General features: G+C 40.3%; 2 protein-coding genes across 32 annotated transcripts in view; one reads left to right on the top strand and one right to left on the bottom strand.

The window, feature by feature from the left end:
• Positions 1-146: 146 nt before the first annotated feature.
• LOC100120989 (facilitated trehalose transporter Tret1-2 homolog) lies at positions 147-15922 on the top strand. 5 transcript variants are annotated; one of them, XM_032600795.1, is made up of 8 exons: positions 147-356; positions 7004-7202; positions 10986-11115; positions 11201-11336; positions 12185-12641; positions 13169-13625; positions 13717-13909; positions 13992-15922. In XM_032600795.1, exons 2-8 carry the CDS (start codon positions 7183-7185, stop codon positions 14237-14239), a joined length of 1641 nt encoding a protein of 546 aa, XP_032456686.1. In that variant the 5' UTR covers positions 147-356; positions 7004-7182; the 3' UTR covers positions 14240-15922. The 5 variants fall into 5 exon arrangements, with proteins under 5 accessions (XP_032456686.1, XP_001604576.2, XP_003424448.1 ...); XM_003424399.5 differs by lacking the exon at positions 147-356 and adding an exon at positions 4169-4504; XM_031932003.2 differs by lacking the exon at positions 147-356 and adding an exon at positions 6146-6258.
• Positions 15923-16218: 296 nt separating this feature from the next.
• Positions 16219-20898, bottom strand: part of LOC100121012 (CLIP-associating protein 1) — a 43661-nt gene continuing 38981 nt past the window's right edge. For 15 of the 27 annotated variants that reach the window (XM_031931990.2, XM_032600790.1, XM_032600791.1 and 12 more), the window contains 2 exons: positions 20421-20627; positions 17858-20294 (listed from right to left, as the gene is read on the bottom strand). In XM_031931990.2, coding sequence (XP_031787850.1) covers positions 20088-20294; positions 20421-20627 — 414 coding nt within the window. In that variant the 3' untranslated portion in view covers positions 17858-20087. Of the gene's footprint in view, positions 20295-20420; positions 20628-20898 lie in introns of all 27 variants that reach the window. The other 12 variants (XM_031931989.2, XM_032600788.1, XM_032600789.1 and 9 more) reach the window with 3 other exon arrangements.

Genomic DNA, 20898 nt, shown 5'->3' with positions numbered 1-20898 from the left:
TCCCCTCCACGCGCGCGAAATTCAAATTATATAGCGCGTCCGTGCAGTCGCGGAATCGTAAACAAATATAGGCACTCGATAATTCGCGTACACGGCTATATAGGTGATCTCGCGAGAGTCGAGCGGTGTGTATAAAAGCGATCGGGGGAAGAGAGAATATCGTTGGGCAAGATCGTCCGGCGCTGCACGTCGACCTTAAAAGTCGTGCCAAAAGCTGCTGCAGCCGTGCGGGAGTTTAGTCTGCTCGCGATATACGGCTCGGGAAGTATGCGACTGCCTTCGCTGCTGCTTCCTTGAGATCAGCAGTCGCCGGATAAGCGACTTCTGCGATCGCAGGAGAGGATGGACTATCACACGTGAGTAGTATTGTTATCCTGTGCGGTGTGTACGTTTGTACTTGAACTGCTGAGTGAATGGGGAGACAGTTTCGCTTCGAATCCATGTTGCTCTTGTTGTTGTTGTTATGCCGTGTGTGAATTCGAGGAGTAGTATAGTGCTCGATTTGACGATGACGGATGTAGTGCGCCCACGTTTCCGCCGATGACTTGCTGTCTGTGAGTGTTGCTTCTTTTATTTTTGTTTTTTTTTTTTTGTTTTCCTCCGCGCGAAGGCTGCCAAATTGTGTGCATTGCACGACAGCTGATTTTTGAGAGCTTGAAATATCTTGCGAATCGAATCTTTTCTTATGAGTGCGATTTAGGTGTACCAGTTATAGATATGAGAAAATAAATAGGATGGTGTGTGTGTATATATAGTGGGCGGAATCCTTGGATTATAATTGCATTTCGCAGAGTCGTTCGTTTATTTATAAATTGCAATTTGGTTTTATTAAGGAAGTTTTCGAACATCGAGCTGGACTGGCGTGAGACGATTGAAAAAATTTAATGAGTCGAAGGAGATTGTTTAACCACGAAATCAAACTTACTTGGAGTTAGAAACAGCATGTCTATAATGGTATGCTCTTATTTTCATGGGATCGCTGATTTCATAGCGTCAATTTAGCGGCAACAAATCATGTACATGCCCGCGTAGATGTTATGTCATGTACATCGTGGTCTACTGAGCAATCGAGCAAGTCTTACGTGCACTACGTATGTAACGAGCTGAATTTCATTTGCGAATGAAAGTCGATTTGTTTTATTTTCACTTTCTATGCTCACCTTCACACCACACCAAAATTAAAAAAAAAAAAAATATCGAAAGAGACGTGTCCACAATGCGTCATGTTTAAATGCACTTGAATGAAAAAGTGATAAGCGTATTGTAAAAATAAATATTTACAAAATTTTTTCACCTTCTTACAAGATGCATTTCAAGAGTGAAAAATGACGTCGATTCGCGTTCGTGTGTGTAACGTCATCGCGCTCGCTTATTGGACATATTTGTGGGTTAAACGATTAATTGAACTTGTTTAACGGCTGCAAAATATAACGGTCACTGTGTTACCCTCATCCTCGTGACAATGCAATCCTTCTGGAAACGTTTCTCTCTCTCTCTCTCTCTCTCACTGATCATCGGTCAGATATGAAGGTCGTCTCCACACAGATTGCGCTTAACTCTTCTGCTATTTCCATCCTTTTTTTAGTGCAGTTTTAAGTGATAATTTGTTTGAATAAATCTGATTAAATAATCATAATTACCAAACGTGCGTATAGACGGCAAAGTCTTCGATCAAAACCACCCCCTTTTGATAAAATTAAAATAAAAACAAAGATAGTTTTAAATAAAAATTTAATGCATTATCATCAAGCTTATACGCAATTATAGTAGTTATACAACCACTGCTTATCTCACTGGCTATATACATTGCTAGTAATCGATTAGACGACAAAGTTAATTTTATTGGCCGATATCTCAGCGGATCAATGTTAAATAATCCGTATACAAAGTAGCTTTCACAAAACATTTTTACCAACAAAATCGCTTTGATATAGTTTTTGAGTTAAAATAATTCTAATCCTCGAATCCCGCAAAACTAGTCCACTCCCTCGCCTCCACCGCGTCAATCGCTGCGAATAATCAAGAAAACATTTGCATCGAGGAATTAACTAACTTAAACGAACGTTAACAAAGCCGCGGTAATTATCACGCAACGAATCATCAGCGTCGCCGGAGAAAAAAGTCCAAGACAAGATCGAGTTTCGCAATTTTGTAGAAACCGTTGATTCCATACTCTCCCGGCGATATTAAAGCCGCGTGTGCAGCCTGTATACATATATACACACAGTCGATCATCTCGCGCTCGCAGTCTCCCGTCGCCTGATGTGCGAGCGAGTCGCGGCTGCGTTGATTAAAGCGAGCGTTAACTCGGTCGCTATATAGACACGAGGCGCCTATATATATATATATATATATATATATATATATATATATATATATATATATATATATATATATAGGACACCCTCGTGTACGCATGTATACCGAAAGCAAAAAAGAAGAAAATTAACGACGATTGCTCGTTGACACTTTTTTAAGTTTACTGCTCTTTCGAAGTTTCTCGAGCCCAAGCGAGCGTTTAAGGCTAATAAAGCGAGCCTATACGATTTCAGCATCGATTTGTAATCGAGTCCCTATTATACTCGTCTTCGAGATTTCGCCTGTGTATACGGGCTTCTTAAAGAATTTTTGCAACACTCGATATTATATGCTACGCTGTTATTAAAGTAAAATTAAGACTGCGCGCAAGAGAACAATTTTCTAAAACACGGTGATTAGGCTCGGCTTCACCATAAGCGACGCGTCGACGTCTCTCTATTATTACAAGGCGTAAAAATATCGATTTCACTGCGTACGTATGTATATACCGATTGCTCGGCAATTTTTCGAATTAGCATTTCAGGTTAGCCTTTCGCTACTTCCACATCAGCAGATATATGCGTATCCTAGAAAACATCTTCGAGATATAGCCCGCGGAGCCCACGAGATCGCTTATATATTGTCCCGTTGCTAACCGGAAAACACTTTGCTTTTCATGTGTAGCGGTCCGGTCTTTCTTCGCTCCTCGTCGTCTTTATTGTCCCTCTTTCGTCGCGTCTTCTCCTTCTTTCCCTTACGCTTCGAACTGTATACCTCTGTGACGTCGATCCGCTGTAGTGTGTCGAGCGTCTCGTGTAATAGGGGTCAGTTTTTGTACAGACGAGGAAGAATGGCTCTTTGGAGCTTGATTTTTTTTTTAATTTAAATTATAACTGACTTGTACCGTTTAGTTGATATTACTACATGTAATGAATATTTTTATAATGTAAAGGCGCGAGTCATGGGGTTAATTTTTGAAGAATCAAATAGAGTCTAATTAGATAAAAGAAGGATTGAGAAGCGACGACGATCGATGCTATCAGCTACAGACAAACATATTGTGATAATCGATAGGGTCTCTAGACACTGTGGACGCGTATAATAAAGAAGCGGTTGACAATATCGTAGGTCATCTGAAACACGCACAAAATTTGCTTTTCGTCGTTTCACTCGTCAGATTCCCCAGTTATACACTACATCGATTTTTCAAATATTACAATCTAAAACTCCTTTCAATATTCCATCACACGAGAATATAAACTATAAATAGAAAGCCATCAGTATAAAAAAAAAAACTTATTTTCTTTATTTTAACAAAGCAACGCACGCATACAGCACCATAATTCCCAAAGCAAAAATACATACATCGCAGGCAGCTCCTCTCCGTCGAGTAGTAAAAAGCAGATACGCGCAAACATGCAAAAAACGCGAAGCCGCTCGTCTTTAATTTCGAAGCGAGCTTAGGGCTGCTGTGCCGAGCCAGCGTAACAAAGGGCAACGACCGACGTTGCGCGCAAGTGCCGAAGCTCAGATTATAGCCGATTTTTACTTTTCCCCGCGAAAAAAATAAAACATTCGCCCAACGATAAATTGCAAATAAAGAAACAATATCAATATTTACACACTCGTTGCAGTCCAATCGCGAATTCGCATCGATCAAAACAAGCGGCGCGTTCTTCCTCGATGCACGCATCAGCCTAATTCGTAGCAATTAAAAACTTTTCCCGCATATATATAAAAACCCACACCCACGCGCCGCACGCAAAGTTCGCGCACTTATGCAACGCCGAGCAAACTCCCCCCACTATAACTGCATTATATAGGTATACATCCCTAACGCACAAAGATATACTACCTCGGAAGCTACTTCCAGATCTAAGTCAAAGCACTGCACATCTGCGCTCGAAAATATTCTCTCCCGTGTATATAACAGTCGGCGGAAAAGTCGAAGCGTCCAGTATTATACACACAGAGCGGCTCGTTTCCAGGCAACGCAGCTGAGCCGCGTGTGTAAGTATAAGCGAATCGAGCGAAGTGTATATGTGAGCTCAGTCGCGGCCCGACCAGCGCGCAGCTAGCACCACGCAGCGAGTGAATTCCTCCCACAGGTTCACTCCTCGTGAGGGCGACGATCAGCTGAGTTCACAGTTCATTTTGGTTTTTTTTCTTCGAGTGCGCGAGTTTTTCCACCGGCGATAATTCGCAGGTAAGTTTTCTTTTGATTATTATGCGCTTATATTATACATATATTTATAGTTTCTCACGAGATTGTCCGTTGGGTGCATTGCGCGAAGCAGTTGTTCGTGTACGCTTTTGTCGATGAGCCTACGCGTGACTTTCTGACGAAAGAAAATTCGCGAATGAAGACATTCCCGGCTTATCCGACTACAGCGATTAGCAGTGAAATTGTAGACGGCGAGCTTTTGTTTGGTAATCTCGAACTTGCACATCCCTTTCTCTCTCGGTTATAGTGTAAGAGAACACCCATTGCGATATACCTGCGGCTCTTCGAATGCATCAGCGATAAGCTATGTGCAACGGTTGATTCGATTCCCTGACCTTGTGTCTTCAGCAGATTTCGATCTTGAAAAAAAGCCCTCCTTATCTCCGTCCTTTTTTTTTCACGATACATAGAGTATATTCGAGTTCGCGTCATCACGTTACAGCTTCGCTTTTCGGCTCGCTAACGCAGCGCAAACTGCTAACTCTAAAAATAAAAACTGACCTGCATCGCCTTTCTAGTCTGCGATTTACGCTCTTCTTCTTTTTTTTGTTCTCTCTCGCAGACGCTTGACTTTTTGCGAAGAATAAATCGCCCGCGCGAAAACGCGCAGAGATAAGCCACCGAGTGCATAGGCATAAATTTAAAAAATAAACGTTCGAAAGTTCGGATCGACAAAGAAAATCGAGCCGAGCTCTTTGTGTACTTATACGCGCGGCAAAGGGGCAGCCCTTTTCGAGGACAAAGAGACTCGGAGACCTGCAGCAGAACCAGCGAGACAAGGGAGAACCAAAAGCGATGTGGCTCTATATACCGAGTGCTGCACCTGGGGGCTATAGAAAGGCCTTAACCTTCGCTTCTCTCTCTCTCTCTCTCGTTCGCTCTTTCTCTGCCCCTGAAAACTCGGGGTGGTATATTATATTGTGCTTCTTTATTTTTTCCCCGATTATACCTGCGCGGCCGAGATCTTCTTTTTTTCAAAAATTTTGTCTGCGCGACGTTGATCGATTGTTCGGCGAGTTATAGATATATGACGTCGGCTCGTTTCGAGGAATGAGAATCTAGTCCGCACTGGATTTAGCTTCGCGCGTGTATTTGCGATCATTTTCGAATGTAACGATCGACGGCGTGATTATAGTCGGTGACAATAAAATTACCGTAGTAGCGTGTGGACGGTTGAAAAATGTCGAAATTTGCATTTCGTACAGCCGATGGAACATAATGAGCAATGAACACGTGAGCCCGATACGCTTGCACAGTCCAGTTTGCGCAATTTACAGTAAACTATAACGTGTACTCGCGTATGTACATGTCACATTCGCGCATACGAGCGGCCGTAATACAGTGACGCACCGTGTAATCACTTTTCCGATGGCAAAACGCTTACTGCACAAATTCATGACGTCGTCCCACGCGGTTTGTTTAACTGAAAATTTTCGCGTACGCGGTTTGATGCGTTTGAATCTTACAGGTCGTAGAATCGTATTAAAATTTTTTAAAAATCAAGAGCCAATATCTCCAAAGCAAATCGCCAAGAGTATAGTATAGCACACTCGCGCATCCCCAGAGACGACAAATTACTTCCGCAACAGTGACATAACGAAGAAGCGGCGGCTGCGTCGCGACAGTCGATCTTCAGACTTCGGCCGAAGCAGTTTGCCATAATCCAAAGCTACGGTAGCTTCCAGCCACACGAAAAATAAAACAAATCGTTATACATCGAAGTATAATTCGCTCGAGTAAGTTTGGAATTAAGAATAAATTCCACGGCGCGCGCGCGACCATGACACAATGTTTTCTATACTTATACGATATATCCGAAAGATGAGTTGCGAGTTTCCGCGATAGTTGTGTACCGATAAAACAATTTTTTTTCTCTCGTCTCGCGATTACGCACAGCCGACGAATAGAGTATGGAATCCAAACGAATCGAAATCGCACGCGTGCCATTAAGCGACGCTACTGATCAGCAGGCGTTCCTCGAATATCTGTCTTTCCGCGTGCGCGAATAACCCCCCGTGATTCGCTCTCAGGAAGAGAGAGAAGAAGGAAACGTCTGGCGAAAGATCACGTCGTTATCGAGTCGGACGAAATTCTTCGTTGGTTTTTCTTGTTTCACGTATAGCAAAAGGAATTTGCATACCGTCCTTTGTGATTTACGACGCTGCGATTATGCTTTGCAGAAATTGAAGATTGGAAAAAAAGAACATCAGGATGACGGCTCGTTACGTAAGGCCGATCCGTTGTTATGAAAGTCGATTTGATCACGGTGTATTTTATTTTTTCGAGAAATTTAACAATATTTTCATAGTTCGAAATGTCTCGATTTATCGCTGCGAGCATACCTATCGCGGTTTGAACTTGAAGTGTTATCGCTCGCGAAGGACAAAAAAAAAGCGCGCAAACAATGCTTTGCGCAAATGTTTATACGGACTGCGTCGACTAATCTTATGCAACTGGCTGCTAATACTGTTTTCTTTTCAGGCTGAACCGAGAGAGAGAGAGAGAGACGATGGCCTCTGGACAAGCGTGCCTCGCTCTAACAATAAGCTGACGAGGGTGTGTCGAACGACTGCGATTAATTAGCTCCGTCGAAGCGGCTGTGAGAGAATTTACACCTTCGGGAAGAAGTTGGCTGGACTTGCTTCTTCTTCTTCTTCGAGATGGATCCCTATTGCCTGAGGTAAGTGTGTATTAGAGGATGGCGCGATTTGAACACATGTGTGTATTGTAATTTGTGGAGAATAAAGATTACGTCATGTACTTGTGTGTATTAGTTTTTAAAGAAAATATATACTGTCGGGGCGGGAGAACGATCGGTTTTCTCGTTTGAAAGGAAGGATGATTGATGATCCGTCAGCCCTTACTTTCGCGACCCACTTGTGGCGCTTCGCCCACTTGTGATCTGTAGCTTATCGCTTCCTCTGATTCTCAATGCGTAGGTGTCCTCTTGAAACGAATCCTGTGTCCCGTTTTTTCTCACAACTATTTGAATGATTTACGTCGATTTAAAAAAAAAATCAGAGAAAGCAGTGCAAAAAAAAACAAACCGCGAAGAAATCGATTAATCCGATCGATAAAGCAGCGCTAATCGGTAAAGGAATCGTCACACTTGGTTAAACGCTAACGAAGCGTCATATTGGCATTAAACCGATACGCGCGTTTATTATGTCATTATACACAATGTGCAACAGTACACATTGCGGTAGTCGCGGACAAAACAGTCGCTATCGACGCATTGCCGAGTCATCATCGATATCTCGTGGAAGAATTAATCAGCTTATAAGCCTCGATCAAATCGAGCTTTTCCGTGCGTATACACAAGGAAAGTACGTGAAACGGTCACTGGGTATACACTCGCGCACACATAATACGAGCTCCTAAGAAAACTCCCGGTGCGATGTATTGAAGTCGTGTGCGTGGGTCGAGAGCTACTCGCACCTTTTTTTATTGTTCCAGCAAATTGCGCCCTTTCTCTGGGACGTTGATCGCTAGTTATTAGGCTTTGAAGAATATTTTCTTTTACTTTGATTAGCTCGCGGTGTGTCAACTATTCTTTGTTTCCCCTTATTGAATCATATATAGGCGTAGGTGTTTTTATGCTGGAAAAAGCGCCGTAAAGTACGTCGGGAAAATTTTTCCTCCGAAGGAGATTTGAGAAAAAAATGTTTCTGAGCGTATAACTATCACTTGGAATAGTTTAAAAAACATCGATCAAAGCGATTTGCGACGCAGTGGGTGCAACGACCCTCGAAATCCTCGTCAAATATCGCCATATGATCAAAGCTCCCCCGACAGATAAAAATCACGTCCCGGTAATTTACGAGCGAACCGCTTGGCGCGATAATGATCTAGGAATTCGAGTCTAGTCAACTCTCGCGAATAAGTCTTCTCTCGCGTGTGTGTTCGAGCCGGGTAAACAAATAAATAACCTGCATATGTAATTCAGCCCGTCCTCGGAGGCGAATTCACGCGGTTAGCCACTGGTTTCCTGTACCGAATTCGCGTGACTGGCACGGGATCAAAGTTCTCGACCAGTGAGTGATTCCATCGTGATTTTTTAAGCGTATAAACTACGATTTTCAAAGACCTAGATCGGAATCGATATAACGTATAATTAAGCACCACTCGAAAGGCCGATTCGTACGATAGGATCATCGCGAAATATACAGAAGCTACGATACTACCGAGCGATAAACCGTCATTACATTGCGCGGCTCGCTGTCCAACAATGATTCCGCGCGCGGGTGTTACGTCTATATAGGTATACGCGGCACTGGCTCGTCGCGGCAAACAAACGATGACGTCCATGCGCGCGTACAGTCGTCTTTTTGAAAGCTTTTTTCTGTCCGGCTATTTTTTACTTTCGCTCCAGCCGCGTTCGCAAATAAAGATTCAATGCTTCTCTCCTCTGATCCAACCCGTATCTGCCCTCTTCGCATCTCGATCGTAGTGGCCCCTCCGAAAAAAACGCTATTGAAAAACAACACATCAAACGCCCGTAAAAAGCTGCCTATCACGTGTTAGGAGAGCAGAAATCATCGCGCGTTTGTCACTCGGTCACGCATTACACTCCCAGAGCTATACGATGATATAGGTCTGCTCGCGCGTGAAAGGAGTGGCGCAGAATCTTGGCCAATCGAGCGAAATTTATGAGCGACGCTCGCGTCGCTTAACTCCCCGGCCATTGTTGCATAAATCTATTGGAGATGATGGACTACTGACATCTTTCCATGCATACGTGAGCTGTTGGAGAATCTCTATCGGTATATATACTTCGGAAGCTTCGTTTCCAATTTATTTATCCCTGGAATATGACTTTTCCACGTGGGACCGATTAAGTTGTTTACTCGCTGCCTTACACGCACGTGGCGGCACTGAGATGCAACTTGGCCGATGGTTTTCCTCTTTTTTGTGCACGAAATTCAATCACATTGTCGATGATATAATCAATTTATCGCTACTTTAACCGATTGCCTGTTACGTGTATACTCGGTAATGAGACGGTAAAAGTCTCGGGGCAAACGCGGCTCTCAAGGTTTCGAGGCAATGCATTAGAGACTTTGACTCTTTCGTCGCAAATTACCTTATAATATTCTCCGGCTATATAAGCTGCGGATGAACGAGGCTTTCAAATGTAATTTCCTCGGCGCGAAGGATATGCCTCGCATAGTTGAAAACAAATGTTGTCGGCATGTAGCTCGTGCAGAGATAAACATTGGGCTTCCTTGGAAGTAGTTTACCCAATCAAGGACAGCCGATATTGGAAACTTTCGTGAAAACTTTGCTTTTCCATTTTCTTTATGGGCTCTTCAAGTATACTCGTCCTCTCTGCTTCATCTCTTTCGATGGGGGAAGCAACTGTTCAATGATTTACAGCCGACTTTACTATCGATGCGAGATAAAAATACCGAAATGTTATTTCTTTCTCGTACAAGCTCATACGTCTTTTGCAACGTTACTGTAAAACGCGTACGCGTTAGCATAGAGTTTGCTGTCTATAGTTTCTGATTGATTATACGAGCTTTAATATAGAGACAGTGTATAGAAGCATAAACTAGTGTCAACGTTCCTACTTTGCATACAATGGTTATTTTATTCAAACCAGCCGCGTCTGTACGTACGTCTTTGAAATATATAATATAATCCAAAATTAATCTCATCATGCGCACTATATGCTCTAAATTCGATCAAATCTCGTACGCGCAATTCATCACCCGAACAAGGTCAGCAAAGCACACACATGCCAATGCACCATAAACGATAAGCGCATTAGTCCTACGTCGATTGAAAGTCTCTCCTTACACACCCAGAGACAGACATCGCCAATCATTATATCGATCAGCAATTTGTATACATACACCTGCACGTGTACGGCTCTGGCTTTGTGATAAACGCGCGTAACCGTCGTTCGCGTCACACGAATTCGATTGATTTCATTGTCTCCGCGAGCCCCCTTTGTAAATTTGCGGTCAATTAAACCCATTGTTTCGTTCTTTTTCGCTCCAAAAAGGATGCGCTGATTTCGCGAGATTGCTTTCCGAGAACAGCCGGTAAGTAGGCACTTATACGCGCGTATTCGATGAAAAAAAAAAGCGCCAACTCGCTGTATAATTTCGCCTCACACGATGTATGTACATACGCGTGCATTACACAATGATTGTTAGCCAAGAGGGAACGTCGAGCGCTCTCGTGTGTCTTGAGGCAGCAGCACGAACGACGCTGAATTTCTGCAATTACTCATCCGCGATCGACAATTAAACGTATTTTTTTCAAAGTCGCTTTTACCATTTTCAATCTCCCGGCTTTGTGCAACTCTAAGCTGCCGACTGACATTCCGTCGTCGATACGACAACGGAATAGGCTTTACAGCTCATAAAGAAAAGATTCGATTCTCTCGATGTGCTGGCTAAGACAGTTAATACAGCGAACGTCACGTGTAACATCCCACTTTTCTATTTCGCAGTGTTGAGAAGGAGGCGTCGAAAAATATCGAAGAGAACGAACGTGAGTGCTTCAAAGATGCTATCGTCTCGAGTCGTAGCCTCAACAAAGGCTACGCCGAACCCTGTCGCCTTAAAACAGCTGTGCCTGAAGTAAATAACCCTGTCGAGCTTATTATATCATTTTTTCCGAAATCAATATAGGGCAAAATTTAAAAATGAATTTTTTTATCGATAGATCGCCGCTTGCATCATCGCGGCGACGTTCCACATCGCCGTGGGCCTCAGCATGGCTTATTCGGCAATTCTGATTCCAAACCTGGAGAAGGACGACGCCGAGGTTCACGCGACGAAGGATGAAACGTCCTGGATCGGTGAGTTATTGCTTCGGAGAATGAGATTAAAATTTTTTAATTTACTCTTCTGCAAAAAAAAAGAGAGAATTCGTTTCGAAGACTCGTTTCGATGAGATAACTGGAAACGGTAGCGGCCTTCATTAGAGATACAAATGAGCGATAAGACGGCGTTGGCGAAATATAACGGCCGGTGCATGTAATAGGCACTTATTGACTTATCTGTCGATCCATGGAAAGAACGCGAAGTAATTGGCGCTATGACTATTATTATTATTGCGTTTTGCCCTCGTAAAGTGAGGCTGTACTTGAATTTTTGTTTTTAAAATTGCGATCGATGATATCCTGTCGATTTTTTAGTTTTCGATTGCGTGTTCGACACGGAATAATTACTTGATTGTACAGTCTTTATTTTTATTGAGTTGGATGAAAGGGAAAATACTATACTGATCTAGTAGGCAGACACATGAAATTTATTTATTCTTTAAATACTTTTAAAATAAGGATTTGAAAACTAGCGTCAATGAAATGACGACAGCGTAAAAAATGTAAAAATAGTAGGCAAGCGAAGCGTGATAATGTATTTGTTCTTTCACTGTCGGATTTCGCCTTGACCTGTAATGTAGCGTACAAGTTATGCTACCAGTGCTTCTCCTTTTTCAAACTATTAAAAAATTTTCAACCTCGGTAATACACATAATCGTTTAAAAGGGCAATATTTAAAATGGATTACAATATAATAATAATACGTATAATTACAACAATCCAGTGGTGGCTGTCTGACCCTACCCAACTATTACCACTCAAACATCGCTAAAATCGGTAACTACTAAACATAAAACTAAATAAAACATTACTCAACTCCACAGCCAGCATAGTGGTGATAACAGCCCCCGTCGGCGCGATGATAGGCGGCTTCTTCATGGAGGCATTCGGCAGGCTCCGCTGCCTCCAATTCGGCGCCCTTCCTTGTGTCATCGGCTGGATCCTCATAGCTGTCGCCCAGAACGTGCCCATGATCCTCGTCGGACGTCTGCTGGCCGGATTATCGGTAGCTTTAGCCACGTCCCCAGCCATCGTCTACATCACCGAAGTGGCTCGACCGGAGCTTCGAGGCTCCCTTATCTCCTTCGGTCCGACTCTCGCCTCGTTCGGTATGGTCCTGTCGTATCTGAAAGGTGCACTGCTGCCCTGGCGTATGGTCGCTTGGCTGAGCATCGCCTACGGACTCGTGCCGGTACTGCTGGTCCAGTTTATCATTCCTGAGTCGCCCGTCTGGCTCGTCTCCAAGGGACGATACGAGGAGGCACGAGCCGCTTTGCAGTGGTATGTATATGTGGAATTTTTTTTATTTCATAGTTTGCAAAAGCGATGCCCGTTTCGCATAGAGTTCAAATGATCCATATGCATACAGTTATAAAGAGTATAACCTTGCGGGAAGGACTCGACTCGGTTGTTTTTTTTTTTCGAGGCTGTGCGTGTATATGAGATTTTTTAGATGGCAAACAAACGATATACGTTCGCCGTATAAGAGTATCGACGCCGTTTAATCTGACGACACTTTTATGATTTGTGGAGCTAATCCGTTGCGTCAGGCTGTTATAACTCGTTTTTGCGGCTCGAGACGTTATACTTCGCTGAACTTAATCATATCTATGGTGATTAAGCGTGCTTGCCTGAGGTCAATTAAACGCGGTCTTATAGCTACATCGATGACTTTTTCTAAATAGCCATACATTGTCTCGTACATAATTGACAAACTAGTAATTTAATCCAATCATCGTTCCTAAAAATTAGCTCGAATTAAGATGCGATTACAAAATTAAAAAAAAAACTCCATAACGATTTTCCAGGCTGTACAAATCCGAAGCAGACGTAGGCAAAGTGTCAGCCGCAGAGGCGGCCTTCACGACGATAATGAAGGAGAACGAGATCAAGCTCAGCGAGCAGCGTCGAAGCAAGCACGGCGGCGCCGTCCAGAAGCTTCGAGCTTTGCTTCGGCCGACCGGCTGGAAGCCGATGCTGATCCTCTTCCTGTTCTTCCTCTTCCAACAGTTCTCCGGCATCTACATCACCCTCTTCTACGCTGTCACCTGGTTCGAGGAAGTCGGCGCTGGTTTCGATCCCTACATCGCCTCGATCCTCGTCGGGCTCACTCGGTTCTTCTGCTCTATGGTCAATACTTGGCTGTTGAGGAGGTTTCGAAGGAGGATACTGTGCATCGTGTCGTCCCTCGGAATGGCTGTGTGCATGACGGTGTCCGGATACTTTACGATGAGGATCACTGCTGGTGACAAGACTGGCAATTGGGTGAGTTGCTTTGTTCGAAACATTTTAAGATATACTCTGACGAGTCGAGATTTTAATATCAACGAAAAAACTCGAAAACTCGTGAGCTTAGGTGCCAGTCGCCTGTCTGTTGCTGTACGTGTGCACGTCGATGGTGGGAATGCTGACGATCCCGTGGACGATGACGGCCGAGCTCTTCCCGACGGAAATCCGAGGCATGGCTCACTCCATCAGCTACTCCATCGCCAATATACTCATGTTTGCAGCCGTCCAGAGCTATAGAAATTTAACGCAGTTTCTAGGAGGCAAGTATTATTATTAAAAAATTTCAAACAACACAAAAATAAGAAACGTCATAACGAGTAAAAATTAATTCAAAACGATCAGGTTCGCACGCGATCCAGTGGTTCTTCGCTGGTGTCTCGGTCGGCGCTTCTTTGTTCGTCTGGCTGCTGCTGCCGGAAACTCACGGCAAGAAGCTGTCCGAGATCGAAGAATATTTCCACAACAACTTCCTGGCATGTGGTGCTGAGGCCAAGGCCAAAAGACGCCGAGCCAAACGTCGTGCCGAGCAGAAGGCTCAAGCTGCGGCTCTCCAGCCGCTCAATTCGCCCAAGACCGCTCAGACCGCTTGAACTCTTATACGTCGATCATCTAACTCGTATTTTCTCTCTTGTTTCTGTTATTCCTGAGCTATACGAGCGCGGCACACGTGTAGGCTCTTTATAAATAGTCGTTTTGCAATTTTAGATGAGCTTGCCAACGTAAGATATGTTATACACTGAGGGCTATTTTTTTTGAGATGATTTCGCGGTTTGGATTGAACGAAATAATTGTACATAGTACTTTGAGGAAAAGTGGAATTAACGAGTTACGGGAGAAAGAATGTTTACATGGTTGTATGTATAAAACGATATTTCCTGTTGCTATAGAAATCGCATTTAAAATTGCAAAACGATTGCGTGTATGAAAAGAGTACACACGTGGAAGAAAGTTTGTAGATATCATATTTTATCATAACTTATGATATAGATTTGTGATTGTTGATCTGGAGTCGTTTTCTTTATGTGCCATACGAAATTATAAAAGAATGGCGATATGCGTGCGAAACAATATTAAGTAAACGATCTACAAAAAAAACTAATTATACGTCCTTGTCAATTTGTAGGCTTTTCGAAGTCATTGTCAAAAATCAAAATTTTTTGTACATATTATATTCTGGTGTACTTACAAAAAAAATAAAGTTCAAAGTACACTGAACGACAATCTATTTTATACCATATTTTGTCGAAGTAAACAATATTTTAACTAAATAATATTTGTTGTTGCAAGAAAGTTCTATCAATATACATATTTTGCAAGTGTTCTAATCTATATCATCAGTTAATAGATAATATGATAGAGTAATAGTATTTTTTATCGATATCTTCAACGTTTTTTTTACTCGCCTTTTTCACGGTCTCAAATGCGCGATTCGTAAAAAATCCCGATGAGATTCGTCGAGTCATTCATTGTCGAGATATTACTTCATAATATATTATATACGTTATTAGCCAATTTTATTATGAGTTACGCGTTTCATTTTATAACTTTACGTATATGGGAACGATGTTATGTTGAACGCAGAGAAGGAGCCTGTGAGCGAAATGACGAGTCGTCTTGTACTTAGGCGTATAGGGTACTTGTTTTTATGAAAAAAAAGAACTGTGATGATGCAAAAACTCGAGGACTGTTGTTATCGTGCGATGTGATTTGATTGTTCCTGGTGATATTTGAGCGTAATTTCGTTACGTTTGAAACCGAGTTACGATATTTTTTTTAATAGAGAACCAACATTTTTGTACGTTTACCTGAATGGTGCGATGATACAAAGCGTATTTTTTATAATTCATTTAAACGCTTATACGCATACTACTTATCGTATTTTACGATCATAATTTTTTAATACTGATGTGTATTTAATGTGTAAAATTAATTTTTAAGACATATTAAGACGATGAAATATAAAATAATCATGTATAAAATGTCTAGGCATTCATAGCAGTAAATTGCTGTTCGTTCCAAGTGCTATATTTTAGAAAATTACACAACAAGGCTCCTTATTTCAAATAGTGGTATTAGTAGGCTACATCTTCAACGTTTAGAATAGCAAACTGTATGTCTATTGGCACATGATAAGCATTGATACGAATCTCGACAACAGTGCAACCTTTTAATGTTATTATGATTATGTAAGACATGTTGATATAACGTACAATATAGTTATATATGAAAATAAAATTAAAAATTCCAAAATTCTTTCGTTGATATATCGTAGATATTATATACTTAGAAAATTTAAATGTTGTTTTTTTTTCATAATACTTTGATTATTTGATGAATAAATACTGATTAAGAGAAATGAGTGATCGAACTTTATATTTTAGATCCAGAGTAAAATGGTTAAATAAATAAAACGAATAAAAATACGAGTTTCTGCATGGGATCAAAGAAGTCCCTACTGTTGTGTTATATAAATTAAAAATTACCGTATAATAAAACTAAAAATCGGACAAAAAATAGTGACGTATAAGTATTATATGGAGAAAAAGGTGACTGAACCGTCAATCACAGATTTGTCGCAGTACTTTAATTTATTATTTCAAGTTGGCAATTACAATAACAATACGGTTATACATTATTCATCGTCGTAGTAGCCGATGCGCTCCTTCGTATTAAACCATTTAGCGTGAAAAAATTCTGCAGATCTCTTACTCTTTTTTTGTCTTTCGTTTCCCATCACACACTTTCTCACTTTATCCTCCCCTTTTATAAAGTTTTATTACATTCACTTTTGTTATTTTCATGTTTGTTTAAAAGAACGTTGCTCGTTTTAGTGGCGCTTAATTCCCTTTACTTTAATTTCTCCTGCTTTACACGAAGAAGAAAGGAGGCAGTCAAAGTTTCATCGCTCTTATCACCGTGAAACCTTTTAATTATTATTAAATTTTGTCACTATGTGACCGTTAAAATTCTTTAGATAACACGAATTGCGTTATTACTTAGGTAGATATATATATATATAAGCACGCGTCAAAACAATTTAACAAATTTTTACGAAGACATCAATAAAAATCGCTACAGTTGCAGATTTCTTAAAACTCGATTTCACTTGTCCTTATATAAAATTATTTAACTTTTATCTTTCATAACAAAATTTTAGAAACTTTTTAGACTCAATTCCAGAAAACTGTTACAGCGAGTAGCATATATTACTAATACTTACCATACTTAATTTCGAAAAATAATTTTCTTTCTTATCGCAAGAAAATATAATTTTTGCTACATACTCTTCAATGAGAATTAAATTTGAATTGATATAAGTATTAGCACTATATGTAACAAATCGCGTAGAATAACAATACTAACCTTTTTCTTTTTGTTTTAAACATTTTGATTAAAATATCTGAATAATGACGTTTAGATATTAATAAAAGAAATGTATTTTCAACATCAAAAGACAAACACTCTTATTCATATTTGAAAGCCTTTGATGTTAGATATTTAGTGGACAATAATTTTCCATAAGGACATGACAATATATTTCGGCGCGCAGCTTTTACGAAGCACAAATCAGTAAATAATTCGAAAACTGTATCAAAACAAGCAAGGATCTAGGGAATTGGTAACTCTGAAAAAGCAAATTAATTTTGTGAACACGTTTTGTTACTATTATCGCAATAGTTAATATTATTATTAGAAATAGGTTGCTTGAAGTATCAGTAAAGTTGAGCGCCTACAATACAAAATAGGTACGCGCATACCGATATAAGCTTTAATCGTATCATTTTTTACATAACGCACATCAACCCTTAAGCAACGTTGTCGAATTGCTGTGATACGTAATGATGCGTTATCCCGTTGATGTTTCTTTTATGACGTATATTTACATAAGTAAATAAATAGTAATAATTTATCTCACTTAACGATTATTTATCCTGCGTACATAAATTTTAATTTTCAAAATATAAAACCCTATATAATATATCGTGATGAGTGACACAAATACACTATCAAAATATTTTATTTATATTTATAATATGATCGTTTAGAAATTGATCATTAATATTTTTATTTTTATTGTTAACAGATATTATTTATATTTTGCACATTAAAACTCCAGGATATAAGCCTTTATTTCATGTAGTGAAATCCAGTGAAAAGATTTACATTCAACATAGGTCAACGGAAACTCAAAATTAAATAAAACGATCTTTCAAGATTAAATATACATAAAACACTATATTAGGGAAAAAGACAAAACAGATGTATCTCACAGTAATTCGACAGTTCTGTATTCTTATGATTATTTTTCGTATTTTTGAGCTTCGCCGTCTAAGGGTTAAGGTTAATAATATATCATACCAATAATAGTGCTCAAAAACTTAACAAAACAAGCATTCATAAACGATTGCATTGCAAAATGTGACGGCTCTTAATGCACTTATCCAAGACAGCCGCCTTATTGCGGTAAAAAGAATTATTAGAATGTTAATACTATATTAGTGTAAGTCCTACAATTACTTATAATAATCTGTATATATATACACGGTTGGTACACGCTGAGACTACTTTCGAGCCGCCATGAAGAAACTAGAATCGGGACTTGGAAATCGGGGCACTGGTTTCAAAAAACGTGAAAATCGTAAAAAGTCTATGTTTTATGAAAATTTCTCGAGTAAAAGTTTAAAACTTAAATTTAACTTAACAAAATCAACTAAATGATTTGTTTGTCGTTGTACAGAAGTGATTGACAGACAGATTTTAAAAGACGCACTTGGTAAACTTTTGGCGTGAAAATTTCAAAATTATTTTTGCTTGACTGTTTACATTTTTGCAAGTCCGACATTTTTGGCACTTACATGTTTAACACGTGAAGGATTTATAATTTTCACTTTCTCGTCAGACGAAATTCACATATTTAAAATGTGTGTGCAAAACGAACTTAAATGTAAATTTATTTTCTTTTAAAATTTGCATACAAAAAATACTACTGAAAATGACAATACTGTAAAGCCCCTTAAACTACAAACTATGTAAAAATGGATTAACGTCACTCGTAGCCGTTTTTATGCAGACAAGAAAGAAGGCAATGGCACGAAGGAATAGCTTCAATGAAAATTACGGATAAAATTTGATTCAGTATCAATTTGTGTAGAATTGGCAATTAGACGAGTCACTAAAACGAACTAGTCATTACTTTTATGCAAAATCTCACTCATTCTACCGTTTGTCCCGCAATTTTTTATTGCGTATTTCCCCCTTTGCCCCGTACCCGATCTCTTCAAGAAAACAAAAGCTCTGATTCGTTCTTTGTGTCTCTTGTGTCTTGTGCGTCCTTCAGGATTCTTGACTAGCACATAAAAATCTACATAATTATGCATGCTCACATTGCCTGTTTCTTTCTTCAAAACATCAAGCGCTCCTACACACGTTGGGTAATTATAAAATTACCGAGTGTAGCAATTCACTGTCATTCTGAACTTACAATCTGTAAATAAAGAAATAAAAAATAGGGGAGGGATATCAATGCAGCGTATTGAGCCAGAATCTCTCCAGCTGGAAGTCAATGTTCACTGTATAATTAAATGTGTAAATGTGTGTGTGTGTGTGTGTGTGTGTGTATGAGTGTAAGTCTCGCATGCACTGTGGGCAGGAAAAGCCCTAGACAATAATGCACTGTTAACGAATAACTTTGATCGATCGATACCTTTCGCCAACTGATGCATCAAGCTCGCTTGACGTCAATTTTCAAGAATACGCTTGTTAAAATTTACATTTGGATAGCTCTATATAATCTGCTTTTTTGTCAATTATTATTAAGATTTTTCAGAAAAATATTAAGTAGCATTCCTCGTTTTAAACGTTTATTATATTTTTTTTTTAAATATTTCTTTTGTTTATAAAGAAATTGTACCTGTCTCGTTACGTCATCGGCATATCTGCAGTGCCACAAGTTTATTTTTCTCTGTTATTGCTCACAGTGCTATACACTAAAAAGCACCGATCGACCAGCGTTAAAGAGCCGAAGCAAGTGCGCTTATAACGGTGTTTTACACGAAAACGTCCATCAAAGTATATACACAGTCGTTCAAGAGATAAACGAATATTAAGCAAATCCGATCACGAGAGAATAATCATCGCAGAGAGTAGGCTTAAAAACGTTCTCTAAACTTTCGTCCTCCTCCTCCTTCTGCGCCACATCCCTGCCCTCGGCGTCGCCAGCAGAGCCTAGTACAACGTATTGACAGTCCATCATCTTTTGTACTTGGTATAAAGAAAATTCAGTGTCGCGCCTTGGGATCAGGGCTCGGACTTGCTGAGAAATTGAAAGAGCAATCGCTCATGCCTCGCTGTGAGGCGAGCGAATCTCTTCATAATTGCAATCCTGAGTGTCGCGGCGGTGGTGATGCTGCTGCCACCGGCGCTGGCAGCCGTCGCCGGTTAGTTTTTGTTGCTGTTACTACGAGGACTCGCCGGCTGGCTCGTGGCTTGCTGTGCTCGTTGAATGTAGATGTTGAGCAGTTTGAGCTTACTGCCATACAGGGAGCTCAGATGAGGCTTCAGTGCCTCTTCGCCGACAGCCGCATGTATTGCCACCATGCAGAATACCGCGCTCTTGCGCACCGTCGATTCGGCATCATCATAGGCCTGAAATTCGATGAGCTTATATCAGACTTAGCATACTTGTGCATGGTTAGCTTATATGAAACTGCTATTATATATTGACTCTTTTAAGTATTTAAATGTCTCCAAAATCTTACTGTTGACTCTTACCTTTATAAGACCTGGCATAACTTTTGAAAGATGTGGTTCTATCGCCTCCCGGCCATAGTGTTCCACTACTTTGTGAAGCATTTTAATTGCACCCATGTTTTGTGGGAATGGCTCTGTGGTCATCATAGATGAAGCGAATTGTATCGTTTGTTCGGGTGGCAAAATTACGGCTACAGTAGCTGCGCACTTCTCCGCCATTCTGAGCACCTATTATAATTATCGAAGAACAGCTTATTAGTTTAAAACATACCACTATCAGACAATTGATGGTGTCCACTACTATGATTTTTACGCAATGCTGTTTTTTAAAGCAATCCAAGCATTTTATAATTAAAATATGTTTATAACTTATATTATGCACATGCACTTAAGGTAAAAATAAGGTATAAATGTAAGTTGCTGAGAATAATCCATGCAAAAAAATAAAATCAAGGAAAAATTAAATGTTAAAGTTGCATCGTGCTTCCAAAATCACTAT

The sequence above is a fragment of the Nasonia vitripennis genome, chromosome 5 (genome assembly GCF_009193385.2).
Source record: "Nasonia vitripennis strain AsymCx chromosome 5, Nvit_psr_1.1, whole genome shotgun sequence".
Classification (NCBI taxonomy): domain Eukaryota; kingdom Metazoa; phylum Arthropoda; class Insecta; order Hymenoptera; family Pteromalidae; genus Nasonia; species Nasonia vitripennis.
This window is presented reverse-complemented; position numbering and strand designations above follow the sequence as displayed.

Coding starts and splice junctions, on each gene's coding strand:
- LOC100120989 (XM_032600795.1), top strand. CDS start 7,183: ATGGATCCCTATTGCCTGAG. Junction 7,203..10,985: donor ATGGATCCCTATTGCCTGAG/GTAAGTGTGTAT, acceptor TCTATTTCGCAG/TGTTGAGAAGGAGGCGTCGA. Junction 13,626..13,716: donor GTGACAAGACTGGCAATTGG/GTGAGTTGCTTT, acceptor TCGTGAGCTTAG/GTGCCAGTCGCCTGTCTGTT.